The 24,228-nt window shown below is 39.0% G+C and overlaps 1 protein-coding gene across 8 annotated transcripts in view; it reads right to left on the reverse strand.

The window, feature by feature from the left end:
* MTMR2 (myotubularin related protein 2) overlaps positions 1–24,228 on the reverse strand; it is a 102,197-nt gene that overhangs the window by 15,396 nt on the left and 62,573 nt on the right. For all 8 annotated transcript variants that reach the window (XM_079787940.1, XM_079787942.1, XM_079787944.1 and 5 more), the window contains 8 exons: positions 22,821–22,896; positions 15,755–15,849; positions 15,088–15,198; positions 13,147–13,248; positions 11,327–11,410; positions 8,126–8,275; positions 7,210–7,398; positions 1,346–1,531 (listed from right to left, as the gene is read on the reverse strand). In XM_079787940.1, the coding sequence (XP_079644066.1) occupies positions 1,346–1,531; positions 7,210–7,398; positions 8,126–8,275; positions 11,327–11,410; positions 13,147–13,248; positions 15,088–15,198; positions 15,755–15,849; positions 22,821–22,896 (993 nt within the window). The remainder of the gene's footprint in view (positions 1–1,345; positions 1,532–7,209; positions 7,399–8,125; positions 8,276–11,326; positions 11,411–13,146; positions 13,249–15,087; positions 15,199–15,754; positions 15,850–22,820; positions 22,897–24,228) is intronic.

The following is a 24,228-nucleotide window of genomic DNA, read 5'->3' on the forward strand; positions in this document are numbered from 1 at the left end:
TGTTGGCTTAATGAAGTTTCCGTGATGGCTGGTGAGGCCAGCCAGATGCAAATCAACAAGGAAATACATACCTTGTCAGAGGGAGGTAAGTGAGAAAGCACCACACAGGTCTAGGGGGTTCTGGCAGAACTGCCACTTTGTATGTAGCAGTTGGGAAAGCCTGTTTGGGAAGGTGACATTTGAGCCAGGATCTGAGAAAGTGAGAGGCTAAGCCTGGCAGGTGTGAGGACTGGGGAGGAGAAGGTGGTGCAGGCACAAGTGCACCCCTTGTGCCTCTAAGGAAACTTGTTTGTGGTATAGCCAGCCTTTCGGAGAGCATGTCGCACCTGATATGAAATGGAATTTACAGAGTGAAAGAGACGATTTATGTTAGCTCTAAATCAATCTTATGGGTTTCTACTTACACATCATGCAACACATAGATGGGCCACAGGAACATACTAACTACACTCAAGCTTCTAGAAGACAAGCAATTTAAAAAAAAAATAGTCTACAATTCTCATTAAATTGGTCTTCTCTGCAGTTTGTCTGAATTTTAGAGATTTTGATATGAGTATAAGACTGCTCCTTCTTAATATGAAAAATCTCATTTCCCTTTATTTCATAATATTAATAATATATGAGGCTATAAATAATATGGTAAGCTATGTTATTGAAATTCAGACCATATCTGAAAAAAATACATAACTCTATTAAATAACATTTGGTGCTTCACACATTATATTAACATGTTAGGCAAATCAGCGTTCACATGGCAGTCTCCAAATAACTTAGCATTCAAAGGGTATCCTTCACTCAGCCTCTTCACCTCACTCCCCTGACCAGCACGATCACCACTTCACAAGCCGCGCAACAAGCATTTCCTGTGCCTGTTGCTCACAGATAGCGCTGCCCTAGCTCCTGAGGGGAAAGAAATATGATCACGATCTGTCCAGCCCTGATCTTCACTGAGTTGACATCCAAAAGTAATTAAATGAAGTGCGAGGTAGGACTGATTAAACGGAAAGAAAAAGTAAAGTGAAAACTTCAGACAAACTGGAAACTGCAAACTGGCAAGACTTCCGGAATAAGTGAAATATGAACGGGGACCTGAAGGATGGGGAGAATTCAGACAGGATGGGAAAGAAGGAGAAAGAAGTTCAACAGACCAAATACACAATATGGGAAACTAATTCATACAAGCACCAAAACTTAGAAGTAATTCAATTATCAAAGCAGGTATCACCTTTTCACTGTTTAGCAAGGTGTCTTTGTCTTGATCTCAGCAATGAGAGACAATACAGGCAGAGGGTAGAGAAAGCGCGTGTTTGGCACCCTTTCTGGAACAGGATAGGAAACAACCCACCTTAATATGCTCGAGCCAGTGAGTAGATTCCAAGTTAGACAGCCAGTGGGTCTCCTCGATGTTGGGGTACACGATCTCCTTGAGTTTTCGTAAGGATTCTCTCATAACATGAATATTGTGGATATCTAGAAAAACTAATTCTGCATTCTGATAGGCATCTTCACTTTCATAACCTCCACCCTTGGCCTGGAAACAAAGCACACACCACAAGAAATAAAAAATGAACGCACATCATAATAGGTTGACACCCATGAAAAAGTGCCATAAAATATCCAATAGCATAAAAGAGAATACTTACTACTGATGAAAAGGACACCTCACGGGAAAATATGGACAATGCAGGGCTGCTTAACACCACTACTCTCTACCCCAAGTTTTCTTTTTTTTTTTTTTTTTTTTAAATATATTTTATTGATTTTTTGCAGAGAGGAAGGGAGAGTGATAGAGAGTTAGAAACATCCATGAGAGAGAAACATCGATCAGCTGCCTCCTACACACCCCCCACCGGGGATGTGCCCGCAACCAAGGTACATGCCCTTGACCGGAATCAAACCTGGGACCTTTCAGTCCGCAGGCCGACGCTCTATCCACTGAGCCAAACCGGTTTCGGCCCAAGTTTTCTTTAAAAACAATATATACTCTCACCCTGACTTCCTTATGTAGCTGTTATAAAAATTAAATGCGATAACATATGTGAAGGTGCTTACACATTTTAAAGGTGTACTACATTTCCCTACCCATAATTCAATTCCTATGCAAACAATTTCTTACAGAAGACTGAAATCACCAGGCTGGTAAGTTCCATGTGCAGGAATTACATGTCTACTTTACCAATGGCCCATGCTGCTTCACCTCATTTTAATCTAATATTTACAAAATACTTTGCAATCATAAGGACTTGCTTTTCTTTTAGCCACATAATTACTTTTAAGTAAAAAGGCAGAATAAGTAAGTATAAAAGCACAAATACTATAGTGCAATAGTATCCCTATTCTCAGAGACTTAAATCTACATCTACAGAACAGATGAGAAATACCTGGTGTTTGAATTAAACTATGGCTGAAAAGGAGAATAATTCTTTTGGATTAACCTTTCTCTATTTTATGAATAAAATAATTCGTCTATCTCTTATCTTAGGTATAAAAATCACACTTCTTAGAGCACTAATGAGGAAAAATTGAAAAAATAATGGAACAGCCACTGCAATTATATACATGTGTCTCTCATGTTGAGGTTTCTCTCCCCCCTCTTTCCCTTCCTCCCTTTCCAGTCTCTAAAAAAAAAAATAAAATCAACAGAAAAAATATTCTCTGGTGAGGATTAACTAAGAAACAAACAAAAATAAAAAATAAAACAAAGCCTGAGGCAAAAGGAAGACTATAAATTAAGGGATACTTAAAAGACATATCAAACGCAATATTTAAAAAGGTAAAGACTAACCCACATACAGTGTCTAGGTATGTATACTGCTATAATAAAAGTATAAAGAAATGCAAGAAGATGGTATTAAGTGAATCTGATTGGGGTAGGGCTTCGGTCACCAAACTTTCGGACCAAGCAGACCACAGGTTAACAACCGCTGCTTGGTTTCCTTAAACCAGTGGTCGCCAACCTTTTGGACTACCGGTTGGAGACTGCTGGTGTAGGGCACACATGAAGACATAGTGGCTGACAAGGTGGTTTTTCTGTCTGTTTGTTAATCCTCACCGAGGATATTTTTCCCATTGATTTTTAGAGACAGTGGAAGGGAGGGGGAGACAGAGAGAGAGAAACATCAGTGTGGGAGAGACACAGATTGGTTGCCTCCCATACATGCCCGACTCCGCAGCCAGGGAACAATGAACTTGCAACCCAGGTATGTGCTCTTGACCGGGAATTGAACCCTCAATCTTTTGGTGGCAGCCAGGGCTTGTTTTTGTTCTTTATTTATTGATTTCAAAGAGAGAAAGAGATCACTTTTTTTTGTTTCACTTATTTATGAAATCACTAGGGGCTAGTGCACGAAATTCGTGCACTGGGGGTCGGGGGTCCCTCAGTCCAACCTGCCCCCTCTCACATACTGGGAGCCCTCAGGGGATGTCCTACTGACGGCTTAAGCCCACGCCCCACAGGGAGCGTACCTAAGCCGCAGTCTGGCCTCCCTTTGTGGGAGGCAACCGGGCTGGGGCACCAGCCCTATCAACCCGCTGCTGCAGCCACTGCCAGTCACCGCAGCCACCAAGGTGTTTTCATCAACATGGACTCCAGTCCCTTCACCAAGAAAAAATGACAACTTTCTTTAGGCATTTTTAAGATGTTGTCTTTCATAGGATATGGATTTCTTTATTTTTTTATCCTCACCTGAGGATATGTTTCCATTGACTTTTAGAGAATGTGGAAGAGAAAGGGAAAGACAGAGAGAAATACTTTGATTGGTTGCCTCCTGTATGAGCCCTGATCTGGGCCCCGGCCAGGGAGGAGCCTGCAACCTAGGTACATGCCCCTTTGATCAGAATCAAACCCAGACCCTGCTGTCTGCAGGCTGAGGCATTATCCACTGAGTCAAACCGGCTAGGGCAGGATATGACATTTCTTATCCCTCCAGCAGCGGACCTTCATTTTTTTCTCCAGAAGTGTGGTGGAAAAACCCTAGATCACCTTTTTGGATTGTTATTACCCAAGTTACTAAGAATATTACCAGTGGCATACAGGAAGCTTAGCCAATGTGCAGTCAGAAAAGGTGTTTCCTCTATAGTTCACACCAATCGCGGGCTGGGCCTGCCCAGACCTAAAGCCTCTGGCCGAAGCTTTAGGCCTGGGCAGGCCTCTCCAGCTCCCTCTGATCACAGGCTCAGCCCCTGCCCAGGCATGACCAGACTGAAAGCCTCTTGGGCAGGAGCGGACCCCTAGCTCCCTACAATCAATCGCAGGGGTCGGCTCCTGCCCAGGCCGAAAGCAGACCCCCAGCTCCGTGCCCAGGTGATCAATCGCAGGGGGTCTGCTGGTATACAAGGCCGAAGAAACCCCCAGCTCCCTGCAATCGATGGCAAGGGGTCCACTTGTGCACCAGGCCAAAAGCTTCCAGCTGAGGCTTTTGGCCTGGAGCCAGAGCAGACACCCAGCTCCCCACTTTCAATGGCAGGGGGTCCGCTCGCCACGCCCACCATCCAATCAGAGCAAGGAGCTGGGTGTCCGCCACGCTCACCATCCATGGAAAGCGGACACCCAGCTCCCTGCAATCCGTCGCCAGGGGTCAGCTCAGGGTGCCTATGTATGCAAATTAACCGCCATCTTGGTCGGGTTTATTTGCATACTCACTCTGATTGGATGGTGGGCGTGGCTTGGCTTGTGGGCATAGCAGAGGTGTGGTCAATTTGCATATTATTGTTTTATTAGGTAGGATTGGCTGATTCTTTTATGTGCCCTGACCCAGGATCTATAACCCACAACCTTGGCATACCAGGACAATGCTCTAACCAACTGAGCTACCTGGCCAGGGCATGAATAGCAAAGTTTTATTTATTTTATTTATTTTTTAATGTATATTTTTTTGATTTCAGTGAGGAAGGGAGAGCAAGAGAGAGAGAGAAACATCAATGATAAGAGAGAATCATTGAATGGCTGCCTCCTGCATGTCCCCCACAGGGATTGAGCCTGCAACCCAGGCATGTGCCCAGACAGGGAATCGAACCATGACCTCCTAGTTCATCGGTCATGCTCAACCACTGAGCCATACCAGCCGGGCCCAGCAAACTTTTAATTCTTTACATGGGCAAGAGCATTTGTCATATTCATATCGATTATAAAATTTTTCTTACCTATGCAGGCAAAAAATATTTGTTCCAACAAGGTTATATACTTTTGCAAATTAAAAAAGGGGGATAAGTGGGGGATTTTGATGAAGGTGGTCAAAAGGTACAAACTTCTGTTTATAAGATGAATAAGTTTTGGAGATCTAACGTATAGCATGGTGATTACAGTCAATACTTCACAGTATATGTGAGAGTTGCTAAGAGAGTAGACCTTAAAAGTTCTCATCATAAGGAAAAAAAAAGTTGTAACTATGGGAGGTGATGGATGTTAAACTGGAATTATTGTGATAACCATTTCATAATATATACATATATGAAATCATTACATTGTATACCTTAAACTTATTCAATGTATGTCAATTATATCTCAATACTAGAGGCCCAGTGCACGAAAATTCGTGCACTCAGGGGGTCCCTTCACCCGGCCTGCGCCCTCTTGCATCTGGGACCCAGGGGGCCAGGCCTAAGCTGGCAGTCAGACATCCCTCTGGCAGCCCGGGAGCCCTCAGTGGATGTCCGACTAAGCTGCAGTCAGACACCCTTAGCACTGCCAAGGAGGCAGGAGAGGCTCCCGCCACCACCGCTGTGCCCGGCTTGTGGCGGAGCGGAGCTCCCCCTGTGGGAGCGTACTGACCACCAGGGGGCAGCTCGTGAGTTGAGCGTCTGCTCCCTGGTGGTCAGTGCACATCATAGCGACCGGTTGTTCCATCATTAGGGTCAATTTTAATATTACCCTTTTATTATAGAGGATAGTGGGGAGCAGGGGAGACACCAGGTTAGTAACCTGGATCAACCATGCTGAAGAATATTTGCAATATGAATCAAAACGTTAAAAAATATGCATATTTTAAATTTTAATATAGTAACTGTATATCTAGAAAACTATTTTAAGGAAATAATCAACGATGCCAACAAAAGATATCTATTTCAGCTATATTTAAAATACTAAATACTTAAATGCCCAATATGAGAAGAATAATTAAATGCATAATGATACATCTATACTATGAGTACTATTACTTTATAGGAATATTTCATGAAAAGAAATTATTCTTATAATAAAATGGTAAGAGAAGAACAATGAAACAAAATAACCAACACTTCAATGCATAGAAAAAATAGTGGAGGAAAATATAAAACATCTTAATAACTGTATGTGATTTTTATCTTTTCTATGCCTTCCTAAATTTTTATACTGTCTACTACATATTTTGTAATGTAATAGATGAAATAATGTTATAGATAAATGTTTACTGTCATAGAAAGATACAGTGTCAATTTTTTTAAGTTCAATTATCCCATTCTGTTTCAGATATGTGAGTGTATGCATACATACATAGGTCTGGAAGTAGAAGCATAATTTAATTATGGTTCTCTCCTAGTTACAGGATTAAGGGTGGTTTTAAATATTTTCTTTTCTTTCTTTTTTTTTTTTTTTTGCTCATCTGCATTAGGTAATTTTCTGTAATACATATACATTGCTTATTGGGGATTAAAAAAGAGAGGTACCTTCTTAAAACTAAGTTATATCTCTCCTCTCACCTTTTTCTATGGTAGATTTTGTCAACCAGACTTTCTATTTCCACAATGCAAATATTTATTCCATAGTAGCTATCAGGACGACTGCTCCAGCTAACTGCAAGTCTTCAGTGTGAACAGCTTGTACAGGTGCAGGGCTGTCAGGAGAGGGCACCGCTGGTAATTGAGAACACTGCTTCCTGATTCCTACAGCCGTGCTAGGCAGACCTGACTCGGGCATAAACTCAGGTGTCATTTGGAGGATGGAGAAAGAATAATAATTCTTCCTGAACACATACCTTTATGTAAGCATAGGGTTCTGCACTAGTTTTTATTAGATCCTGTTAGCTATTATTATTCTCATTTTACAAATGAACAATCAAGGTCTAAAATGATTAAATAATGAACTCAAAGTCATACCAGCAAGGATAGCCAGGATTAGAATCTCCATCTTTATCACCGGAAAGCCTGAACTCTTTTCTACTGCATTGTGGCTTCTGCCAAACTGAGCTGATTCGTGAAACTATAATATTAATTACTGAAAAGTAATCTCACCTTATTGGCAACAGCATTAACACTTGGCCGGGCATCGAATATAAAGATTTTATGAGACTGGGCATTGGAGTCCATGATGGCTTGAAGGTATTTCTCATCTTCTTTACTTCGCTTCCCACTCACTCCTACCATGGGCTGGCTGCATCGAGTGATTGTGGCCTGACTTTCAGGATGAATCCAGGATAAAACCTAAATGGGGGGGAAAAGGCAACACACCCTTTATATACTTGTCTGTTTATTATTATCCTAAAAAAAAAAATTATAAAACTCTACTTTCTAATTGGGTCCAAACCCTAGCCATGAAAAGATATATTGGAGCTGCTATCAAATATCATCACCTTTCTTTCAAACCAAGTCTGGAATATGGAAAACTTGGTCTAATACCTTTATCAAATATTAATTTATAAAATTCATTGATTATTGGGAAGTGTTGTCTCTAGAAAACCTACTTTAAAAAGGGGCTAAGTCCCATTTTTAAAGTTTTATTACTATATCAGCAAAACTGCCCAACTATAAAGTCTTGCAAATCTATGAATTTTGTACTTAAAATTATTTGAGCTGGTCTTTCTAGAACACAGTAATTCATCAAGATTTTGTAAAGTTTTCTTGTTTCTAGGATTTAAAGAAAAAGAGCATTTATCACCAAGAATGTGCAACAAAATAGAGAAAATACAAAGAACCAACTTTGTTTTCAAGTCAAGAATCATGCAATTCTGTGCACCTAATACCCATGTCACACTCTTCAGACACTTCTTTAATCAGCCTTTTCCTCAGTTTTAGTTTTATTAAATAATGCATTCTCTAATATCGCCATAAACACCTTCGGCTGTAGCTATTTTTATCCTGCATCCATTCTCCAAGTCCTTAATCTCAGTACAAAAGCATTTGCAAAGACTCATCACAGCTTCACACTCACTGGGATTCGGCCCCTTGATCTGAAGGATGCCACTCTCTTTAATTCTTCATCAGGAATATTTGCTGGCACAACCAAGAGGGCAGGGTATGTATCACAAAGTTCATATCGTTCATTTATCTTTGTTATTCTCCAGCTTTCATTTGGAATTCCCTATATGTGAAAAAACATAAGACAAATTACTGCCTAACTAAAATTTAAGACATGAAAACTGAAGCCATCCTATTCAACCTCTCTCATCTCCACTGTCCAGCTCTTAAATTGTTGGAATAATTATGTTCTGCCTGTGGTGACCAGCCTATTCGATTGAGAAAATCTAACACAGTGATATGCATTATTTTTGACATTTGATTTTATGTTAATAGGTTAAGTACTGATTGTGTGCTGGGTCTGTGCTAAGCATATCCAATGGGAAGGAAGGAAATGGTGGGACTGCAAATATTCCCTGTCTTCAAAAAGAACAGTATCATTCAATTTCACTGGGTGATAGATTTTACTGTCATTCACCTACACAAAGAAATCTAAGAGGGAAGGCACCAAGTGTCCACCACAATGCCATATATACATTTACCACTTACATACGAAAGTGAAGTTTTCACTCCTACATTATAGTACTAATGGAATATTTCTAATCTAAAACATATTAGAAAAGCAAGGAAGTAACAGAAGGCAAAGCCAAAAAGAGAAAAGGGAAATACTTACATTTTTTTTAAATACACATTGATTATTAAGCTCTCATTGGGTCCTTCAATATTTAATATATATATATATATATATATATATATATATATATATATATATATATATATATATATATATATATATATATAAAAAACTAGGGTACTACTTCACATACAGGATTGCTTATTAAGACCTTAAATTTTTTCATTCTCCATTCTACAGAAAATAAAGCCTTTATATTAAATGGTTGGAATTTAAAATATGTATTTTTAAAATTTTATTACATCTGACAACTCATATCATCACAGAAAAAGAACTAAAAGAAACCAAATTATAGTAAAAATATATTTATTGAGCACCTACTATGTGCAGGCACTATGCCAGCAACCTCTTTCTACACACACATACAATGGAAAAGGCACAGAAAATGTGCAGAGAATGCTATCATCTGCTTAAAAATGTAATATACATATATACACAAGCTCTGCAGGCATAAAATCTCTGAATGGACATATGGAGAACCAGTAACAATATTTCCTGAAGGGAGAGGAGCTGGGATGGCAAGGGGACAAGGTTGGCCTAGAAGGTAATCAACCTACCTTTCTTTTTTTTCTTTTTTTATAATATATTTTATTGATTTTTTACAGAGAGGAAGGGAGAGGGATAGAAAGCTAGAAACATCGATGAGAGAGAAACATCGATCAGCTGCCTCCTGCACACTCCCCACTGAGTATGTGCCCACAACCAAGGTACATGCCCTTGACCGGAATCGAACCTGGGACCCTTGCATCCGCAGGCCGACACTCTATCCACTGAGCCAAACTGGTCAGGGCCAACCTACCTTTCAATATACCCTTTTGTACCTTTTGAATTTTATACAGTGTGTAAGAATTACCACTTTCAATATTTTTCAATTTAAAAAAAAGAATACTCTGATGCTTTATGTCTAATCTTAAGGTTTATATTAAGAGATTACTTACTACCTTCATTTTCTTCTATAACATACATAAAATATTTTTTAAAAACTGAGCTTTCTAATTACAAATACAGTGTCTTTTCCATTAGACTTTAGTTTGGTTTACTCAGAGACAAATTAAGTGTCTGACTGTAGAAAAAAATTCAACAAATTCATCTAATAAGTCAAAAACCATAAGCATATATTTAATGCAAAGTTCAATGCTCTATTCTGACTTCCATGTATCCTAATCTCATAATTCTCTTTATGGGAATCGTTCATTTACTCTTTAACTTATTTTTTCTTTTTAATCATAATTTATTTCTTTTCTTGGACAGTTATTCTCATCTGCTTTCCAAAGTTCTATGTTGAATGCTACAATAACAGATAGCAATTTCTGCCCAGATTCCCAAAGAATATTTTTACAATTATAAAGACATTTGTTAGATTTGCTGATTGCTTTCCAAGATGTGGGTTAGCAAAAATCTTAGAATGTCCTGGTTTAGTTGACCCACTTATTCTGTATTCTGCTTCATATTTGTCAGCAGATGGTTTTATAACTGAATGAGGAATTTTAAATTATACTTGTCACACATGATTAAAGTTTTATAATTAAAATGCAATGTTTGAAATCTAAATATGAAAATCACAGCTTAATAATTTTCATACCTGAATTCTAGAATAATTTGGATATCAAATCTAATGATTACCAAAAAGCAATCAATGTGTCTGCACTTAAATTCTCAAGATAGTACCATGAACATGTGGAAAGTTGAAAATAAAGACTATTTTAGGTAGTGTTTATTTTTTAAATTTTATTTTATTGTTTAAAGTATTACGAATAGTAGTACATATGTCTCCTTTTTCCCCCATTGATTGACCTTCCCCCGGCCCCCCCTGCGCCCCCGGCACATGCTGCGGAACAGGAACTCTTTGGGAAGTGGTGTACTGAGGAAAAATAGGGAGAATGATACACTCACTATAACGCAGATTTCAAGATTGGATTCAGCTATATCTCTTATTGTGGTAAATGAAATCACACTGATAAACATTCAAATATTAAACCAACCCACCTTAGTCATGAAAGCAGATTTGATTTGTTAACATTTTATGTAAATGTGTAGCCTCGGTGGATATATAAAATTTTCAAAGTTTTAGGTGGAGCTACATTATAAACAGAACTATTTGAAATGTTTTCAGAATTACATTATAGCATACCCAAAAGAGGAAAATTGAGTAAATAATGTTTAATGATGTAAGCACATTAAAATTTAATGTATTTACCATTATATTTTATTTTATTTTAAAAACTATTAAACATTTTAAAAAATAAACTGATTTACCTGCAAACTCTTAGACAAGTAAAGATTCATTAAAAATTACTGGCACAGTCTAGAAAGCAGTTTACGGAAACTGAAAGACAGCCCTAAAAGCAGGATTAGCCTTCATTTAAAAAACAAAAACAAAAAAAAACAGCACACAACTATATATATATATTTACTTCTTCCCATAAAATGTTGTAATAAAAAGAATATAGTATAGTAAAATTAAAAGAAAAAAGTACATACCTGCCTTCTATATTCTAAAAGAGGGTCATATAGTTTCCACCCGTTTTCAGGGAATACTTCTTTGTATTCAAAAGCAAAGAGAGGCTACAAAAAAGTAATCAGAGTTAAGAGCTAAAAAGACAGTTAAGGAGATAATGAATCAGAAATATAGCCATATCAAATCCAATGTTTTCATTTACTTCTCTGCCAGGATATTTTGTATTAGCGTCCTTTTTTTTATATTGTTCTTTTAGCTTTGTTTTAAAATTTTGAAAACGTATTGTTTTTTTCATATTTTTCCAACATATAGAAAAGCACAGGTCAACCACCAAGATTTATTAAATGTTAACATTTCACCGTAATTCCTTCAGATATCAAAAGCAGCTGTTTTAGGTTTACCTCTAAATAATGAAAGACATTTCATAAAAAGGGTGTCTTCTGATATAATTAATTAGTCTGACATCACAGATATCAGGAGTTAAGCACCTTTGATGAAAAACATACAAAAACTGGAGTACTAGTTCCAAATTTTACTCCCTACTAGCTATGCCCTTGAGTTAATTACTTACCTGCTCCTGGTTTCAACCTTAAAATCGGGATAAATAATATTGTCCACCATAAGGCTACTCTGGAAGTTAAATTATCCTATATAATAAAACCCTAATATGCAAATCGACCGAAGAGTGGAACGACCAGTCGCTATGACATGCACTGACCACCAGGGGGCAGATGCTCAATGCAGGAGCTGCACCCAATCAGGGGGGTGGGGTGGGGGGGTCCTGCTCCTGCATTGAGCATCTCCCCCCAAGAGGGAGGTGACCGGTGGTGGCGATCGGGGGGGCAGGGCCTGCCAGCAGGTGGCACCAGCCAAGGCAGGTGCCAGCAGGGGCCCCCAGACTGTCCCACCCGCCTGTCACCCCACAGATGGCCCTGCTCACCGGCCAGGCCTACGGACCCTACCCTATATATTGGGAACAGTCTCTTAGATTTAAAAATTAAAACCTGGCAAGGCTACTCTAACACTGAAAAAAAAAGAGGATGATGCAGCAATGACATGGATGGACTCTGGCTTGCACATTTTTGTTATCAGTCCTGATTCTGACACTTATAACTGTATGACAAAGCCAATTTGCTTAACTTGTCTCTGCTTCAGTTTTTCCACCCATAAGATGGGGAAAATGGTACTACTGCCTCAGAAGGGTCATGTTATGGACAAAAAAATGTAGCTGCCCATACAACAGCAAGATGCCTTTCACCTGTATGGAAAGTATGGTCACTGGTGCATGCAGCGTCCCGGATTGCGAGAGGGATGTCTGACTGCTGGTTTAGGCCCAACATCCCCTGAGGGGTCCCGGATTACAAGAGGACACAGGCAGGGCTGAGGGACCCCTCTCCCCCGACCCCCTAACATGAATTTCGTGCACCAGGCCTTTAGTGTAACATAAATGAGGGAGCCTAACACTGTTAAAAGCACATTGTAGGGACTTAGTTAAGTATCTTTCTTAAAGTTGCTAAACTTAACTGTCAGCTCCCAATTAAAAAGGTGATTTCAAACCCAAAGGAAGACTATATACTGCTCTTCATCATGGATACACTCTGGAAAGATCATATAATTTATTATTGAATGTCAGTACACAAGAATGGATGCTGGAAATCAGCTAGTCCAGCTTCCTCATTTTATACTAAAAAATTTGTCCAAGAGATTATGCTAAAACCTTACACCCATCTGGTTGAATGGCAAAGCAGGATCATAACTGTAGCTTCTAGATAGCCTAGACAAACTTCTTTACACTACATCAATAATTATAATACAGTTTTTCCAAAGATAAGAAACATCTTACCAGATTATTAGAGACAGGAAATGCATATTTCATTAGATTCTCAAATATGGATCTTCTCGTCCGCCCTTCAGGTTTATGAGCAAACCGTAAATTTCGAATATCCTAAAAAAGATTTAGGCTTCAAGTCATCTTTCATTGTTTGTTCACTTTTTATTTAATGAACAGATTAGGTAACTTGGAACTATCTTGTAAAATGTTAAGATCTGGCTGGGTAGTTCAGTTGGTTAGAGCATAGTCCCAATACCCCAAGGTTGCGGGTTCCATCCCGTCAGGGCACATACAAAAAGCAACCACTGAATACATGAGTGGGTGGAACAACAAATCAATGTTTGTCTTTTTCTCTCTCTCCAAAACAATTTTTTTTTAATCCTCACCCGAGGATATTTTTCCCATTGATTTTTTTAAAGAGAGTGAAAGGAAGGAAGGAGGGGTGAGAGGGAAGGGGAAGGGGAAGGGGGAGAAGGAGAGGGGGATTCCCTAACATTATTTGTCTTCAATTTATATTCTTTTTTTTAATTTTTTTATTTCTTGATTTGAGAGAGAGATAGAAACATCGATTTGTTGTTCCACTTATTTATGCATCATTGGTTGCTTCCTGTGTGTACCCTCACTGGAAATCAAACCTGCAACCTCGGCATATCGGCGTATCGGCACGATGCTCTAACTAACTGAGCTATCTCAGTTAGTAAAAAATTTGGGATTAAGAATAATTTCAAGACTTCATTTTATTTAAGTGTTTTAATAATCTAGGCAGAACTCAAAATAGCTTTAATATACCCTGTTCTATAAAACCAAACACAGACATCACACTACAATGTACATGAAAAAAAAAAAGAACATTGTATTACAAATCCGACCTAAACCTAGAATGTTAGCCCTACCATCCTATAAAACAAACGTGCAGGAAGCTAAGGCGATACCTTGTTTTCCCTCAGTAAGTACCTTTACAACAGTAGAGATGTTCATAAGCATCTGTTAACCACAGAGCCCTCTCTAACTACCACAGCAGAAGCCCTACAAATGTCTGGGCTTGTTAATGGTCTTGTCCATGAAAAAAATTTCACTTGAAATTATCAAGATTTCAGCCACCCTCTTTCGTTTTCTCTTGGCGTCTATGCTCTATTTACTATTACACTCCAGAAAAGTGATCAGGAGACAGTGCGCTTGACACAGGGTTGACAGTTATTACACTTAGAGCCATTCTGACTACAATGGAAAAGCAAAAAAATAATTACTAAGTCATTAGCTTTAATGATAGATTCACAAACTGCTAAGATTAGCATACGAAAGAATCTTAAAAGGTATGCATGTACTGTTGCTTTTACTTTTGGCATAGGCAGACCAGAAAAAAAGAATTGAGATGTGCACTGATTAGGTGTGACCTGCAAAGTGGTATGTGGTATTAAATATCTGTGACTGAATGCTAAAATTGTAATAATCTAACTTTAGTTCAAGTATCAGTGCATTTAAAGAATGCAAGTTTGATACGAAATCAGGAAAGGTCTATAATATCAAGCTTTCCCCACCATTGTTTCAGAAGCAGAAAAATTATGAAAACTAGAAAAAGGAAAGATGGTTGATGATGAATATATCATAACCAGTTCTTCCACTACAAAGTGCCATATCTTCACTGCTCAGATCCTTGAGTTCCTAATATATAAGTTAAAGGTAATAATATCTATCTTGCCTATTTCAGGATTTTTATGAGGCTCAACATGAAATAATGAATGTTAAAGTACATGTTATTGGGTCCAAAAGAAGTCAAGTCTAATTCATGATAGAGTAGCTTTTTATGACTCTTATATGTTGTTTTCCTCTACGAGAATGGCATTTCCAAGTGCAAACCCGTTAGATATTTGGTAACCAGTTTCTAAACATAGGTTCTAATTAATAGAAAGTTTTTCATATTAAATATCACTGCATACATATTATGAAATTTACCTTGCACACAGTTTCTAATCCATAAGAATTTTCACCTCGACTGGAAGCACCACCAATTTTTTCTACTCTACTTATCACACCAAGAGAAGCATCTAAAACAAATGGGGGATCCTAAAGGAAGAAAAGAGAAAAACAAAACTTAGCGATGGATATTGTACAATTATAGCTGAGAAAAATTTTAATTGGTAATGTTTTAATTAAAAATTATCAAAAATGATTAAAACTGTCTGCAAACAATACAGAAATCCTACCTAATAAAGCGAGAATATGCAAATTGACCATCACACCATCACAAAGCTGGAGGCTCCCAGTCCCCTCAGCCCTGCTGGAGTCCCACAGTCCTTTCAGCCCAGCTGGGAGGGGGGGTGAGGGGGCACGGCAGGCGCACGGTGCGGCCAGACCTGCTCTCAGTCCCCCAGCCGCCCAGGGCCAGCCCGAGGCGCAGGTAACCAGGGCCAGCCGAAGCTTGTGTTGCCGGCAATGGCAGCAGCAGAGGTGTGATGGGGGCGTTGCCTTCCCCTGATCGCCAGGTCGCCTCCCGTCCCTGAGGGCTCCTGAACTGTGAGAGGGGGCAGGCTGGGCTGAGGGACGCCCCCCATCCAGTGCATGAATTTTCATGCACCAGGCCTCTAGTGTACACATAAAAATCCAACCCAACAAGACTTACCCGTTCCATGCTTTTGAAATATAACCTGTAATTCGTGACAGTCAGAGTTCCTCGTACAGCACCAGTGAATGGACATATATAAGTTACATCTTTGGCTGAAAAGGCAAAGGGTCCACAATTTACTATGCAGTATGCACTATTAAAAACTATACTCTCATCTTTTCACAAATAAAATTTAATAGAATTCTGACTGCTATTCTAACTTATGCTTAAAAATCACAGAATCAATGATTCAAAGTAAACACAGAATTCAAATCCAAGCTTCCAAACATGCAGTAATTGGGGGAAGAAATCTAAAATAAATGTGAAGGACTTGAAGAGGCAGAGGGATGTCCCTTACCCTGAGACAAAACAGAAGGAAACAGAGAAGCCACTACCCCTGTTGATAAAATAGAGGTGGTAGTTGGAGCAGTGGGTGAAGGGGTGGTGGTAATGGTGGTTAACAGTAAATGTCTCATGTCACAGTCACCGATAATCTTATCATAGTTTCAACATCACTTCGCCAATCTGCTGGTCTTCTGGCCACAGTCTAGTCTATCAACATACCTCTAAAACTACAATAGCTGAAACATTGTATCAAAAACTTCCGACCTGATTATATTTATAGGGAAATATTGTAGGGGAGGAATGCATATGAAATATAATCTCTTAGAAAAATAATAGTGTAATAAGAGGATATTATATTCCTGACCAAGCAACTGATGTCCAACTCTGTGGAGCAATAATCACAAGCAATGCTTTATTAAATGATATATGACAAATCTACACAGCATTAGGCTTTTAAAAACATGCATTACTTAACTCAGCTACCAACCAATACCTCAAAATAATACTTAATATGGTAAAATTCATAATGCCCAATACAAAGTTTTTTTTTCTCTTAAAATATTCATAAATCCCTGCAATGTCATTATTGTAGCAAATCAGCAAATAAAGAAATATCTTCATTGTGTCAAGGAAGTAGGGCACAACAATTAGGAGGAACAAATTCCTAAAGACCTCTCAAGGGGTTTCTGGGAAAACTTAGAGACATGAAATGCATTTAATAAGGTATTGCAACTTCCTGACTTTGCTTTTTAGTTATTACTGTGAAGAAATGACTACTTTGTATGGAATTTGAAATGAGACTGATCTTTTTTTTCTTTTTAAACTTTATTGTTGAAAATATTACAAATATCCCTCCTTTTTTACCCATTAATCCCTTCCACTCTACAGCCACCCCCTTCCCAGGCTTCCCTGCACTATTGTTTGTCCATGGGCTATGCATATATACATTTAAGTTCTTTGTTTAATCTCTTTCCATCCCCTCTTCTGAAATACGTTAGTCTGTTGCATGTTTCAATGTCTCTGAGTCTGTTTTGTTCATCATTTTATTTTCTTCATTTGATTCCACATGTAAGTGATATCATGTGATACTTGTCTTTCTCTTTTGCTTAGCATAATGCTCTCCAAGTCCCTGCATGCTGTCTCAAAGGGTAAGAGTGAGGTTTTTAGATGACTGGACAGGAAGAGAGTCATGATATGAGCATAACCAATGGACAGAAATGAAGGGGGGTGGGGGGGTGAGGACATGTCCTGGGGGTTGGGGGTGACCAGGGAGAGATCAATGAGGGAAAAAGGAGATTTATGTAAATATTAAACAATAAATAATTTAAATTTTTAAAAAATGTAAATGCCTGTGTGCTATAGGTCCTCTCTCTCTGCATTTGCCTACTCAGCTCAGGATCAAGAGACTGATCTTCTAACAAACATTTCTAACATTTCAAACCAGTTCCTTTGGGAATGTTCAAGTATGAGCAATATTTTTAAAATTATTGTTTCCAATGCATGTTTCACTTAGAGAAAAACTTTAAAATTAAACAAACCTATCATTATAGAAAGATACACAAACTTGCCTTGAATACATTTTCTTAACTTTATGAATTTTTACCTCAACTACGAAAGCTTTATTCATGTTAGTAAAATTATTTCTGGATTCCCTGCAGAGCCATTTTCTTACACAAGTAAATCAACCTTATTAGTCTATAGTCCAATACAGAATATGTCCCTCCTTGTCTGATGTTTCTGTTACACTTATCCCTTTATTGTAAAACTAGAGGCCTAGTGCACAAAATTATTGCACTGGGGGGGGGGGGGGGGCTCAGCCCAGCCTGTGCCCTCTCACAGTCAGTGAGCCCTCAGAGGATGCCTAAGACGCACTCGGACATCCTTAGCACTGCCACGAAGGCAAGAGCGGCTCCCGCCACCGCCACTGTGCTCGCCAGCTGTGAGCTTGGCTTCTGGCTGAGCAGCGCTCCCCCTGTGGGAGCGCACTGACCACAAGTGGGCAGCTTCTGTGTTGAGCATCTACCCTCTGGTGGTCAGTGCACGTCATAGAGACTGGTCGACTGTCTGCCCCCTGGTGGTCAGTGCACATCACAGGGAGCAGTTGAGCAGCTTTAGCATATCATTAGCATATTACACTTTGATTGGTTAAATGGACAATTGGACTTCCGGACACGTAGCATATTAGGCTTTTATTATATAGGATCATGAGATAATACATGTGAAAGTGCTTTCAAAATAAGAAGTATTATACAAGGATTTATTCCCATGTTACTATTATCATCATTGTTCTGTCCACTTTACCCTTCCTCCTCAGGCTGGGGACAGCTAAGTCACTCTGAGAAAAGAGTTTATGTTTAGCAGAGCTTGTACCAAGTAAAAGGGAGACTGTGAGTAGGCACCTTATTGAGAAAATAACAGTAATAACAACCAGCACTGACAGCCTAGCACTTCAGAGTTTATAAAATACTTTGCATCTGAGTACCTCCCTCCAATCTTAATAACAACCCTTAAATATAAGACCTAGAATTAACTACAAGTTTTAGATGAGAATACCAGGGCTCAGAGAAGTAAAATAAAATGCCTAATGTTTCAGAACCAGGAAATGCTAAGATTAAGACTTGAATGTAGTTCCTCTGTCTACAAATTCATCTCTCTCTCCACCACATTGTGCAAAGAGGCCACTAGAGCAGCACAGTCTGTCTCCTGTGTCAAAGGTTGCAACACTGCAGTCTGGGCCACCTCTACTGCTGATGTGCCCAAGCCACAGTGTCAGAGCCTGTTACTTCCCTAAAGCATTCTGTTCATGTTCCTACCACTACTCCTTTAAAAAAACATATAAATTACAGGCTGACATTAGACCAACTAAAAATCAAACATCTTTTCTACATAAATTAACATATTCAGCATTACTCTAGCTTTGCACTTCAATGAATTAAATTTAATTTTTGCACAATATTCAAATCTATACACATGATTCTGAATCAGAATACTTAATTTAGTATATTAGATATTCCTCTAAATCTGCCATACTAATATTGCCTAATCATACCAAAAGAGCTTAGATTTACTAATCCGCTCAAATTTTCACTGAGTTCACAGAGGAAGAATCCATAATAATTTCCATGAGGCAATACTATAATAGCCTTGAGAATAAATATCTATAAGGCTATAAAATAGATCCAAATAAATGTAATACATGACAACATGCAATCTGTGCAGAAAGAGGCACAAAACCATGCTCTACTACAGAGAAGAGTAAGTCCATTCAGCTATGGGATCAGAGAAGGTTCAAGGAACATAGGCATGTGAGCTGTACCCCAATGATGGGTAGGGATAATAAGATAGCACTCGATGCAGAGAAAGAACCTAATCCAATATGCAGAAGTGGGAAAGTAAAGGACCTATTTAAACAAAGATAAGTATATAGTGTGGTTCTCTGTAATTTATATTCTATCACACTCTTTTCACTCAATTTCCTTCCCTGGTTCCTTTTCTACCATATGATTCCAAAACATTTACCAAGCTATGTTCTTGGCCCTCTTCTCACTCCATACACTCTCCGATGTATTTTCCTCCTCTCATTTTTCAACTAATATCCATGTTCTGATTATTTCAAATATGGACTTCCAACCCTGATCTCTCTCCTAATATCCTAAGATCTCTCTCCTAGATATCTCCACTGGAAGATTCTCATAGATACCTGGAATTAAATACACATAAATATGATACCAAGGGCTCATAAAACCCAAGAGGAAAGATAAATCAAGAAATTCTTAGAGATCAACTCCTCTGGATGTGGTAATTAATTGGATAGCAGGGTTCAGAAAAAAAGCAGTTTTGCCCTTAGCTTGTTTGCTCAGTGGTTAGATCATCAGCCTGCAGACTGAAGGGTTGTGGGTTCAATATAGGACCAGGGCACAAACCTCTTACCTCGGTTGTAGGCTCGATCTCCAGCCCCGGTCCAGGCACATGCGGGAAGGCAACCAGTTGATGTTTCTCTCTCTCTCTCTCTCTCTCTCTCTCTCTCTTCTCCCCCCCCCCAACCCCCGCCCTTCCTTTCCATTCTCTCTTAAAAAAAAAATCAATGGGAAAAATATTCTCAGGTAAGGATTAACAAAAAAAAGCACACAAAAAAAGCAGTCTGCTCACCCAGATTAAGTGAATGAACAACTGTTTTTAATGTTAACTGAGGAAGAGAATAAAAGAATAGGAGTAAATTTAGAGATAATTTAGGAGATGTTGGGTATAAGCGATATCTATAAGATATCCAAGGGCATGTGTCTAAGATGCAGGTAATTATTTATATACATTAGATTAGAGGCTGACAATAGAAATAACAAATTTTGAGGTCACCAGTAGATATATGGTAAATAAAGCTACTAATTTAGATATGGTCAACCAAAAGACCTTATGGGAGGGAAAAGGGAAATGGCTCAAGAACAAAGTCCCAAAGGGAGTCATGCTATTTATGGAAGAGGAGCCAAAAAAAGAGACTGAATGGTAAATAGTATGTCTTTTGTAAGGTCATTTATCACAGCGGAAAGAGAATGTGCTTTAGGTTCAAAAGAAGAAAAAGTTGTCACAATAATTTCACTACCTACGTAGTCACCCTGTGCTTCAGTTTCCTCATCTACTAAATGGGATTAACCTTCTCAGAAGAGTCCTGTGAAGATGGTTAATGAGACAGTGAGCACTCAATAATGAGAACTATTGTAATTATACACTGAGTAGCCAGATAATTATGATCTCTGAACGCATAATTATCTGGCCACTCAGAGTGTATGTGTGTGTGTGTGTGTGTGTGTATACATACATATATATATATATACTAGTAGCCCTGTGCACAAATCCGTGCACCAGTAGCTCTCTGCGGGGCCTGGCCGCTCCGCGCCTGCTACCCAGAGGCTCTCCACAATGCAAGCATTCTGCACCCTGGCTTGGCCAGAGGCCCAACCACGGCTGGGCACAGAATGCTTGCCTCGTCGCTGTGGCAACGAAGCAAGCATTCCACCAGGCCACTCACACTGCCCGCTCTCAGCAGCCGCCCTCCTGGGACTGGGGGACTCCAGCGGGGCTGAGAGGACTGGGTGCCACCATCTTGTGGCTATGGGTGCTGCCAGCTTTGTGATGGAGTGACAGTTAATTTGCATATTACCCTTTTATTAGATAGGCTTAGAGGCCCGGTGTATGAATTCATACATGGGTGGGGTCCGGCCAGCCTGGCGAGGGGGAGGGGACATGGGCGGTTGGCCGGCCTGCCTGCTGGTTGAACTCCTGGTCAAGGGGATAATTTGCATATTAGCCTTTTATTATATAGGATATACACTGAGTGGCCAGATTATTATGCGTTCAGAGATCATAATAATCTGGCCACTCAGTGTATAATATCCAATGTTGATAATATATAATACCTAACTCAGTACACATTCAGCAGAACAAGAGCTCAGGGTAAACATGAGGCTGAGTAGGGGGAAAAAAGACACTGGGGAGGTACCCACTTGAAGGTAGTTACCTTTTAGCTTGCTTAGTTTTACAAAGGAAAATAACACCTGGACAAGGAAAATTAAGCATTTACTAAGTCCTTTTAAAATTTTGATTGATAATAAAATGAAAGGTGGTTTTACTTTGGCTAAGAAACCATTTATTTTATTAAATATGTTTTAATTGATTTCAGAGAGAGGAAGGAAGAGGGAGGAAAAGAAACATTGATGAGAGAGAAACATCGATAGGCTGCCTCCTGCATGCCTGCTACTGGGGATCGAGCCCACATCCCAAGCATGTGCCCTGACTGGGAATCAAATCGTGACCCCCTTGGTTCATGGGTCAATGGTCAACCCCTGAGCCACACTGGCCAGGTTAAGAAACCATTTACTTTATTCTCCTATTATATTACTTTCTCAAGAGCTATGGGTATTTTAAAGTAAAATCATGAAGATGGGGGGAGGGGTGGTGGTAAGAGATCAACCAGATCAACCAAAGGACTTATATGTATGTATGCATATTAGCATAACCCATGGACAGAGAGAGCAGGGGGTGAGGGCATGTGCTGGGGGGTGGGAATGGCTGGGGAGAGGTCAATGGGGGGAAAAAGAGACATATGTAATACTTTAAACAATAAAGAATTAAATAAATAAAGTAAAATCATGAAGACAAAAGAAAAAAAGCTTAAATGCTGTTTCTGGTTTCCAGTTCAGACAAATAAGTTAATGCTTGGTTCTATAGGCTGGACAAAGAAAAGCACACATCCATATGGAAATGGCTTGCTTTGCAAGGGAGATGAAATATTTTCACCCAAAAACTGACCTGAGTGTATTCAGAGTAGGAAAAAATAAAGAAAAAGGACAGAAAGGGTTTTCAGAAAAATTACTTGTACAACGTGGCAATTCAATGTTTTTTATCTAGGCAACCCAGTATCTTACTGTGGTAATTCAAAATAATGACATTTTCTTTCACAGAATTCAGCAATATTTTTTTTAATCACTTATTTTCAATGAAAGTAACGCAACCAGAGAAGCAGCAGAATATTCGATTTGTATGTTTCCCAGCAGTCCAAATACAAACAAAACCAACAGCTCTAAGCCTAGGCTAAGAACACACTACATCTGGGAAGGCTAGCAGTAAAGAGTGCTACAGGACAGGTGTCTCCGACAGTGAGCCTATTCTCTGTATATTGAGAGTTCTGAATAGTCTGTACAGTCAGGAAGGAGAAGGAAATTCAGCAAAAAATACCGTTACAGACCCATGTCTTTAATATTTTCTCCTGGAAGCAAGGGTGGTTCTTCCATTTCTGCTAATTTGTTAGACTCCCTCAGGACCTGGATGGGAAAGGGGAGGAGGGGACAAGAAAGGAAATATTTTTTACTCAAAGGTTAATTTTTCGCTGAATTTTAACTAAGTATACTTGCTCTAATATAAAGTAATAACATTATATTACACATACTACTTTAAATAAAATTACAAAAACTGTAGTGTTGGCATGTGTAACACATAAAGCTGCGATTTTCTACAGAGCATTTACCGAGTGACTACTTTGTATAAGGTATTATATACAAAACGCTTTACACATTTTCTCATTGAATCCTGCACAGCCCTATAAGGCTAGGTGTTATTATCCTCAATCCTAGATGAGGAAAAAAAGGCCAGAAGTGACAATTAGTTCAAGATCACATAGCTAAAAAGTGTCAAAATATAGATTTGAATTATAGTTTTTAGTGGACTACAAAGCCCAATTTCTTTCCAGTAAGCCATGTCTAAAAGCCTTAATGCATTCAAACTCAGACAAAATCAAGCTTTTATGTAGATTTAACATTTAGAGAATTTAGAAATGATGTTGATAAAGAATCTTGTTGAAAAAAGAGATATTAAGTTAATCAAAATCATGATCAATAATGTTTTACTAAGTAGCTCCCTTATGAAAGATGCTACACTGGATTCCAAGAATGTAAGTCCAGTTTTCTAGTGGATTTAAACTAAGAGAAGGAACACACACACACACACACACACACACACACACACACACACACACACACACTAAACACATCCACTAGCTACCACAAGCCTCTCCACTCCACCCCTTTCACTCCCAAACAATAAACTTCATTGTCAACAATTCTTTATCTCCCATTAATTCCTCAACCTTCTGCAATCTGGTTTTGCCACATAACCCAACCCTTCCCAGGAGGGAACCCACTTTCTTCCCAATAACCTCCTCATTATTAAAGACAATGGACATTTCCATCTTCGTTTTTATTTCTTAGCTACTTTTGACACTATCTGCACACCTCCCTGGCCATTCTTTCTCAATGACCTTTATATTCCCTTTTCTTAACCTTTCTTGTTCCTCAGAGGTTTGTCCATTTTTCACTTTACTCACTTCCTGATGATCTCATACTCTATGACTTCATCTAACATCAATCTACATTGTCAGCAGAGATTTTTCTGGGACTCTGTTTCTATAGATCCAACTGACTAATGTTCCTCCCCATATAGATGTCCCACAGATACCTTGAACTCAACAGATCTCAAATTGACCTGCGTTCCATAATTAGTAAGTAGCACCACCATCCATTTCGTTGTCTAAGCCAGTTCTGGGGGAGGGCCGAGCAGTGGTCTCTGTAAGCAGACACACGCCTTCTACTTCAACCTTG

This window comes from Cnephaeus nilssonii (genome assembly GCF_951640355.1).
Source record: "Cnephaeus nilssonii genome assembly, chromosome: 13".
Taxonomy (NCBI): Eukaryota; Metazoa; Chordata; class Mammalia; order Chiroptera; family Vespertilionidae; genus Cnephaeus; species Cnephaeus nilssonii.